This window comes from Triticum urartu, chromosome 7A, assembly GCF_056163025.1.
Source record: "Triticum urartu cultivar PI428250 chromosome 7A, HENAU_Tu73, whole genome shotgun sequence".
NCBI classification, from domain to species: Eukaryota; Viridiplantae; Streptophyta; class Magnoliopsida; order Poales; family Poaceae; genus Triticum; species Triticum urartu.
The window spans coordinates 17,970,245-17,979,303 of NC_141879.1; the positions used below are offsets into that span (position 1 = coordinate 17,970,245).

Below are 9,059 nucleotides of genomic sequence, written 5' to 3' on the forward strand. Positions count from 1 at the left end.
CCATTTGTGTACGCAGGTAGCTTATTGACTTCCATTTAGGAATGGAACTAATCTTTACCAAACTTCGAGTTAGTAGTGAATTGACACACACTTTCCTGGTTTTTCAGCACATTGCTCCCACTCTAAACAATTTTTTTCCAAAGAAAATCATTTATCATCGAGGGTAAAAGTCCTAGTCTGCAGGATTTTTTACCTTTGGAAATTTTGTTGAACACGTTACGTGTGAGGTCGAAGAAACCAGTCGGCGGTGAATCGGAGCACTGATGGTGACAGAAAGCCCGTCTGGGGTGGGCGGCGTCTGCTTCAACAGCCGCACGGCTGCCGGAGGGGACATGCATGATTTTTTTCTTTTTTATCTCTACATCTTTTGTTATCTCTAAATAAATTGAAAAAATTATTCAACTGATGGATGCATGTGATTTTGTCTTTTTTGTGCTTTATTCAGATTTTTATCAACTAGATTTACTTCACAAAACATCTTCAACTATAATACAAAAAATTAACATAATTTCCAATAAAATAGTATCTTATTGTTCTTGTTGCATTTATAAAGATAGAAGTTTGTGTATGCCAATAATTTTTAATTTTTAAAATCTCATCAATGCAGATATGTGGCAAGTATTGTTGCATAATGTAAATACTAGTCAAATTTTATGATAATAAGTTGTCAAAAAAATGTTTAGTATAAATATGTGATTATGGACTCCTACATAGTGCAAGGGCTTGGCCAGGTCGCGCCAGCCCAGCAGAGCTCTCGTACTTCGGGTCATGCTGGGCTCGGAGCAGATACTCCGACTAACCCATCTTGCCATGTCGGCGTTGCATGGATGTTTCACCGAGCGTCGAAGCACGACATGCAGCATGGCAGGCCGTCGTCGGGTCTTACCATGTCAGGTTGCCATCAGTTTCTGTCGTTCGGCCATCACCGCGAGCTGGATATTCTGCTGGTGACCTCGGTTGTAGTTGAGAGAAAGTAGGATCTACCGACAACTGTAGCAGTTACTAAGGAAGGAGGATGTATATGTGAATGAGGGGTGGATTCTCGAGTGCTCATCCGGTTGGTGGACACCGTGAACGCTGCGGCGCCATTGGCTAACTCAGGGATTTACTAGTGTCTGTTTGGCATCATCCATGGAGACTTGAAGAGATGAGGGAGAGAGATATGGTTACTGGTGGGGACATGTTGTAATTTTCTGTGTTAGTTTTGACCATCTTGCATGTGTTCATTTGTTAGTTTTTATCGGGTTGTGTTTCGTGTCAGGCCGTGCCCGTGCTAACTCGTCTAATCATGTTGTGCCATGCCCATTTTCTCGGCCAGACACGGCCTAGGACCTCGTTCCTCAGGTCATGCTGGCTCAGTTCATCATACCTCGGGTCGTGTCGTGCCATGGACCGTGCTTCGTCTTTAGACCTTGTGCCGTGCCAAAAAAGCCAAGCCCAGTTCTCAGCATTAGTCCTACTAGATGGTTGTCTGGATAGACCAAGTGACTTCTCATCTGGCATAATGGTAGTGACTCATAGTAGAATGCGCCAACTCCTAAGTATGCATCGACGAAACTTAACAATGGTCGTATGCAACATTATTTTTCTTCACTATGTATGTTGTCAAGCTAAGGCAAGTACTTGTCATCCTTGTTGGTAGCTCGACATCTCTTCTTAACCCAAGTCGCATGGTCATGTTTTCCAAATTTGATCAATCGAGAGCGCCCAGAGAATATCTCTCAGAGCCAGAGCGGCAAATCCTATCTTGGCCGACCATGTCTCACGACATGTTTTACGACTAAACCAAAAGCTACCTTTATAACTATATAGTTACAGAGTAGCATTTAATAAACACTAAGTAAGTCGGTCCACATCCCGATTACATGCGAAGACCTCAAGTCTTGGATATGACATATACATTGTACCTGAGACTAATACATGATGATATCTTTGCATCTCAAAGTGGGTTTATCTGACTCGGTGATTCAGATCCCGAGCTCGGGGTTAGCATTCCTAGATCCATAACTTGTGAAACATAGTCATCAATTGAATGGTATACAAATGAAAGTATATGTATCCACATAATCTTATGAACTAGGGACCGCTAATAGTCTCACGTGCCAAATACTTTTTTATGCTGCTTCCGTTCTAGAATACAAGGTGTATCTATATTTTTTAAAATCAAACATATGTACATTTGCCAAAGAATATAGAAGGAAATATGATCATCCATAATACAAAATAAATTAAATATGGAAAATACTTTTCTAATGGATCCAATGATACAAATTTGGTAGTTATAGATGTCAAACTTTTTTTCTAAATAATTGGTCGATGGCTTGTAAATCTTTATTATGTTTAAGATGCCCTGTACTTTTTAGGAACCTTTATAATAGATCTAGGTCCTTTTTTGCAGAAAAGAAGAAGAAAACTTCCTGGTGGATATGCATGTGTTTCTGCTACATGTTGTAAACACGCGCACCAGCATTGATATCCGTGAAATTACGTACCCGGGCTGTTTGGTTATTGTTGTACCCGGGCTAGACGCCACACCTACCGTATTCGTGAATTAATCATATGGAAAGTTGCTCATATATTCAACAGATTAATGGTAGTTTTAGAGCGTTCTTATTGATAATAGAACAGAGTTGGCCATTCTCTTGGAAACTTTCCATTAGGTTCGGTCCAGATTCTGGGCTGGATGAGGCCCACCAAGATTGTAGCTCTACGCATGTAATGTATTCCCTTAACCCTTTTTTTGCATCAAATGTATTCCCTTAACCCTGGAAAATGCTGAACAATAAGGTAAAAAAAACTAGTGTATATACATTGTGCAAATGATTTCATATGAAAATGAATCCGCATATCATGTTGATATGGCTGAGTATTTCTTTTACCTCTTTTTACAGTCATATACACTTTTACCACTTATCAATCCTTTTTTCCCCTTTTCTTTTTCTACGTTAAAAAACAGGTTTAGACAAATTTGCACTCCTTGGTTCCAACAGGTTGAAACCCACTGTCAACCAATTTTTGTTTACCTTCACATCTTACCTGCTTGTTAAAACAAACTTACATCAACTGTTTTTCTTGTGAATAAACCCTTTTATCTTTTGCTCCGTGCGAATTATATATCAGAACAAATTTGCACCTCTTTGTTGCAATAAAAAGAAAAAAGAACACCCATGCAAGAAATATGCTTCCATTGCGACTCTGAACAGCGTTAAAAGACAGACAAATTGCAGCAGTAACATCTTTTTTTCCCTTCTCCGAGAGGCAATACCAATTTAACTATGCTACAAAATAGTATCTCTGATGTTGTATGCAGTCCGCATAATATCAGTATAAGCTAAACACTAGTGCCAGGCTACTGAAGCTGCTCATCCAAAAATCTAGACACAGTTTCCTCTGCTTACCCCACTATCTCTGACTCCAGGTCGTAACCACGCTTACGGATCAACTGCAAATTACGTACCAACTGCATGCTCGACAATGAATTCTTGTTTCTGTCAATGTGAAATGAGCAAGAAAAAAGGCGCCGCAAACTACTCTGAAGCACAGCCACTAGCATGTGAAGTTTGACTGCTCTTGAATTTCACCAACTGTAGAGAGAGCAAGGCATCAGGTGTTATTTACACGTATGTAGATAGATACTATAACAGTTCACAAGATAGATTCAGAGTACGATTCCATACCAGGAAGTTCAACAGCAAAGTTAGCTTGGGCATCAGCATCCGAATTAAATTCCTGCATACCAAATAAGTGGAAGCGTCAGGCGCTTTAGCTGGTAGCTGCTCAACTTCAGCCATTTCATTAAGAGAGAATAATAATACAAAGGGCGAGGCAAGGGCAGTCCCTCCCAAACATGGGTTATCTGCATTTCTCAAAATCACCAGATTTGGAGTGGCATTTATCAAATTAACCCCCCAAACATACACAGACCACACCCAGCGAACAAAAAGGTCTACAAACGCACCACAAACACAAGAGGATAACGATAAGCCTGCCTCCTCGAGACAAGAGTCTGGGGCGAGCGACCTAAGAAGGAACAAGGGAGCAAAAATGGTCTTGTTTTTTGACAAAAACAAAAGTAAAACTAGCACCAATCCATGCCACCTGGTATCTTTTTTTCAAGGCATTCAGTCACGTGAAGGCTTTTGTACAAGAGCACAAGTATGTAATATGTTTGCCAATCATTCATATAACAGATCCCCCAAGCTGGCTGATACAAGTAAGTTTGAACCATATCAGATGGCACTGAAAAGATATGATACCTACCCTCAACACATGGTTGATTTGAAACTCAAGAAAATTTCCCTTCAGCTCCTTGACTTTCTTGCACAAGTCAGCCATATTATCATTCCTAACACGCCAGAGATCTTGGACCTGCTCCAGAAAGTTCAGTGTGTTATTTATGTGAAAGAAACAAAATTGAACGCTAATAAAGCTTCCAGCTACTGGAGAAACTCATCAAAGTGCTCTGATTACGTTTTACCAGATTTTGTATGCCCTAACATCAAGGCCTTAATACAATTATTTCTTGCCCAAAATAAAATAATAGACTGTGGTACACCTTATATTATAACCTGTAAATGTTATAATAGATGTAGCATAAAACTTTCCCTTGGTGAGGATAAACAGAGGACCATGATGATCAAATTAAATTAAAGGAGAAAGAACGTACAAAATAAAAACAAAAGTCATTCGATCTCTTTTAATTTGACCACAAGTCTATTGTTTTGGTGGACTGCAAAGAGTAAGCACAAACTGCACATCAAGCAGTTATCTATTGACAGTTCCATGGTAGAACATGAAGGCTGCAAAGTAGTGAGGGTACAAACCAGACCTGGTTACAGACAAGCTTAGAATCGCCTTGAGCACGAACATACTTGAATCCCTTCTTAGCAGCATATCTCAACCCCAGGAGCAATGCACGATATTCAGCAGCGTTATTCGTTGCAATACCCAAACCCTCACGTAGTTGAGCAATCTATGGTTAAAGTAGAAGATAGTCGTCATCAGCTAGTTGTGGTACTGGTAACAAAACACTAAGAAAACAAACCAGCTCAGAAACAGTTGGCGTACATACCACAGATCCATCTGACCGCCTTACTACTACACCGGCGCCTGATTTCCCGGGATTTCCTTTGCAAGCACCATCAAATTCAAGAATGCAGGACAGCTTTAAAGACGAGGTTCAGTGATGAGAATAAGTCAACATTTCCTCAGTGAAGATAAGTTGCAAATATGCATATTAATATCAAAATCATAATGACAAAATAAAACATAGAAAGAGGGCTTGTTAGTAGTTAGAACCTAAATTGCCCAGATATGGCAGGAAAACGACATATTGGGAGTTTCCCGTATGTATCCCCCTATTTTCTATTGTCTAAACTAATTCAGATACAGGTGGGACACCCCCCGATACCAGCCGGACATGGGAAAATTCTAACCCATCTATCTATACCCACAACAACCCCCTCCCTTTTTCTCACCTAATTCTGCCCCCATCCTGACCTGAGCTCCGCCCCGCCGTTATACAGCACATATGCAAGGAAGGCCGGCTGCCGCCGGTGCACCACTGCTCCCACCCGTGTTCTGAGTGCCACCGCACCAGAGAAGGAGAGCTCCAGGCCGCTGTTGCTCCATCATTCGATCTGAGCACTACCCGATCTGTGTGCCACCGCAGCTCCCTCTAGCGGCCAGGCCTGTTTCCCCTTTCCCCCCTCTTTTCGAGGTGCTGCACTCCACTCATTTCTTCTTCTCCTCTTAAGTTCAGCAATGGCTAGCGCCACTAGAGGTTCTGGTTCTGGAATTGGAACTGGAAGTTCAAATTCAAATGCAGGCAGTGGAGGGGTCAGTGCAGTCCAAATGCTGAATGATGCTCGTGTGATTCATCCAAATGAAGATGTGAGAGTCGCCACTCTAGAGGTATGCTCAGAAGATCAAGAAGACCAGATGAGGCCAAGGAGGGAATACAAATCTCGTATGTAGGATCTGTAACCGTGAAGTTAATGGGAGGTACTCAAGAGTGAAAGCACATCTCTTGAAGTGGTCAAATTATGGTGTCAAGACATGTCCAAAGGTGAATGTTGATGGTCTAATTTAGCTCAAAGATGATCAAGACAGGGCTGATGCAATGGCTCCTAACATGTCTCTCGATATTCCACTGCCAACCGATGGAATCAGTGGGGGGAAGAGAAGGGTGTCATCGGCTATTGAAGCAAGCTTCAATCTGGAAACTCGCAGCAAGTTGATGCTTTGTTGCTAGGCTGTTCTATACTGCACATGTTGCGGTGTCCGTATACTCCATATCTGTGTTTTTTTAAAACTAACGTATCACAGTACCATAGTGTCCAGTATCACCGTATTCATGCAGTTTATGTTAGAACATGGTATCCATACTCACATGACTATCAGGTAATGGCTCCTGTTCAGCGACTTTGGGATGCTTCTTTGATGGTCCGGTTTCCTTCAGCAAATAATTATTGGTGTGAGTACATGAGATGTGAAAACTTTTTGACAAGCATTTATTCACGCTTAGCTTGGAGTGAGAAAAAGATCTCTACTCACCGTCTCCTGTGGCCTTTTCAAAGTAGAGGTTCCATCAGGTTGCTGAAACAAAAGGTGACACAATAAAAATATATGAGAGTTTATGGGAAAATGCGCTAGTAATGCAACCACCTTTGAGGATATAACAGAAAGATCAGCTCAACTGTCAAGGTAGCTTTGGAACTATGTACCAGAGAAACTAATGCCCTGGAATTATGGGCTATCATGGGCATATATAGTATATAGAGATCACAAAATTAAATTTTAGTGGTGGCCCTTTCTATCAAGATTAATACCATGCCTATACAACCAACAAGCACATAAAACACAAGTTTGGTTATAAGTCGTAGCGTCAATGACGCCACACATTGCAAAGCGTTTGCAAAAATACAGTAGAACACAGAGCATATGGTAGCTTCCATAGGTAAGCGGAAAGGGATGAATAAATCTATACTGCACTGGCATGTTATAGACATAATCTCAGGGGAAATAGTTGGAAACTACAATTGCACAACAAATTTTTACCTGGAAAGGGCAGGGAGCCAGATCATCAAACAATTCATCTCTTGCATCTGCTGCATTAATGGAATACAGAGCATTCTTTAGCCCGCGCGCAGCGAGATACTCCTCGGTGTCTTTACGCAGAGAATAGCCTTTGTACACAGTCACAGAAGGATCGCAGACCTACCACGATAATTTTCACATAAGAAATGTCTACTGAAATAGTAATAATAACTTTTTTTTTCATTGAGTATCACCTTATCAGTAACATACAGATGAACCTTGCAGCAACGCAAGAAAGAACACAGTGGTTTTAGCAATCCTATGAGATGCAGTCTCTAGCGCAACAATGATATTAGCATACTATGAGATGCATGATTACAGCTGAGGATTTATGTGAAGTGTTACGTTATCCATCCTTTCTAGTTATTATAGGAAGCACTTAGTGGTACAGTTGTCAAGTGTAGATATGTCTCCTCAGGATGCTACATTCATTGAAAAAATTGGCAGGTGAGCAGGTGCTAACATTTTCTTCAGGTGAGATGTTTAATGCAGATAACCGTCACAATAATAGACTGAATGCTTAGGGTAACAAGTTTAGAAGTAAGGAGAAGGTAAAACAAAGATTTTTAAAAAAAGAACTCCTTACCGAATTGCTGACTTGAGCTTGGCAGTCAGCGAGGTTCTTGTAGATACCGATGACATCCCCCTTGCGGACGACATAGAACGGGTCGCCGCCGGCAGAGTCCATCGGTGGCGGCGTGGTCTTCTTCGCGGCGGATCTCTTGGTGGAGCGCTTGGGCGAGGAGGAAGAGAAGAAGCGCTCAGCGAGGCCAAGGGCAATGGGTGGCACGGGAGGCCTGAGGGGCAGGTAGCGCAGACCGTGCTGGTGCTGGTGGCGGATGCCGCTCAGAGTCAGGGTGCCGGCCACCGCGTGCCTCCACGCCACTCTAGAAATCCCACAGAGAGAAGAAGAAGAATAGCAACTCCTCATCGACAGCTGCTAACGCGAAATGAGAGGATACCCAAAATAGCACTGGTGAGAACGAGAGGTTTCAACATACACTCGGCTCCGCGTTGAATTGGACCGGCCAATTCAGCTTACAACGCCTGGCTAATCTGCACAATACACAGACTGAAAAATCAACTTGCTGCACACCGGAGCCAGAGGGGATTTATTTTTACAAGAGAAACAGAACTGGACAGAGAGCCACATTAGTAAATTGTTTGCAGCAGCTGTAACATAGAACCAAGACAAATGGTGTATGGACATGAAAGAGGATAAGCGAGTGCCGGCGCGGGTACTGGTTCATCCAACAGCATGAATCACAAATTGCTCGAAATAAACATGCCAGGACAACAAACACTTGCTGGTCCAGTGAATCCTAGAGAGCTTATTTCTCATGAACAGATACTTGCTAGAACAAATCACAAACAGGCAGCGTGCAGGCAGGATACGCACAGACGGAGAGAAGCAGGGGGCGTGCGGCTGCGGCGGCGGTCGCGTCGGGGAGGGGGTTGTTGGGTAGCGCATGGGAGGGGGGGGGGGGGGGGGGTGCTGGGGACGCGCCGCCGGAGGGGGGTAGGACGCCTGAGATGGGAGAGGAGGAGGGCTTGTGCCGGGCGCGTCGGGGCGGAGGCGACGGCGCAGGGAAGGGCGCGGGGGAGAAGGAGAGGGAGGAGGAGGAGGAGGAGGGCGCGGGAGGAAGCTCACCTACGCCACCGCCGCCGACGACGACCTCCGCTGGACGCCGCCGCCGCTCTCCTCTGTTGTGTTGCTGGTGGAGTGGGGAAAAGGGGGAGGAGGGCCCCCGATTCGGGTGAAATCAGAGCGGGATAGGGTTTAGACACAAGCCAAGGGTTTATTTTTGCTGCGACTTTCAACTTTCAACGCCTCTGATTTTCAGCAAACCAATATGTGGTTGAATAATTAGGAGGACGATGGTATCTCTAAGCCATCGGAGTTCAAGTGCTAAGCATGTGGTGGCTTTGGCGAGCGGAGGAGCACATACGACGGGCGGCGG

General features: G+C 43.5%; 1 protein-coding gene across 2 annotated transcripts; it reads right to left on the reverse strand.

The window, feature by feature from the left end:
• Window positions 1-3,168: 3,168 nt before the first annotated feature.
• On the reverse strand, window positions 3,169-8,843 carry LOC125529582 (uncharacterized). 2 transcript variants are annotated; one of them, XM_087534865.1, is made up of 11 exons: window positions 8,750-8,843; window positions 8,100-8,154; window positions 7,685-7,985; window positions 7,060-7,218; window positions 6,556-6,597; window positions 6,392-6,454; window positions 5,072-5,164; window positions 4,829-4,972; window positions 4,261-4,368; window positions 3,678-3,729; window positions 3,169-3,584 (listed from the first exon to the last, which is right to left on the reverse strand). In XM_087534865.1, the coding sequence occupies exons 3-11, from the start codon at window positions 7,784-7,786 to the stop codon at window positions 3,547-3,549; spliced, it is 801 nt and encodes a 266-aa protein (XP_087390991.1). In that variant the 5' UTR covers window positions 7,787-7,985; window positions 8,100-8,154; window positions 8,750-8,843; the 3' UTR covers window positions 3,169-3,546. The 2 variants fall into 2 exon arrangements, with proteins under 2 accessions (XP_087390991.1, XP_087390990.1); XM_087534864.1 differs by having other exon boundaries at window positions 7,685-8,035; window positions 8,750-8,827.
• Window positions 8,844-9,059: the final 216 nt, after the last annotated feature.

What these genes read in the sequence shown, in the direction of transcription:
- LOC125529582 (XM_087534864.1), bottom strand. Translation starts at nt 8,029, where the DNA reads ATGAGGAGTTGCTATTCTTCTTCTTCTCTCTGTGGGATTTCTAGAGTG. An exon ending in TGAAAAGGCCACAGGAGACG is followed by an intron (nt 6,455 to 6,555) that starts GTGAGTAGAGAT and finishes TATTTGCTGAAG; the next exon opens with GAAACCGGACCATCAAAGAA. An exon ending in CTTTGCTGTTGAACTTCCTG is followed by an intron (nt 3,585 to 3,677) that starts GTATGGAATCGT and finishes CTCTCTCTACAG; the next exon opens with TTGGTGAAATTCAAGAGCAG.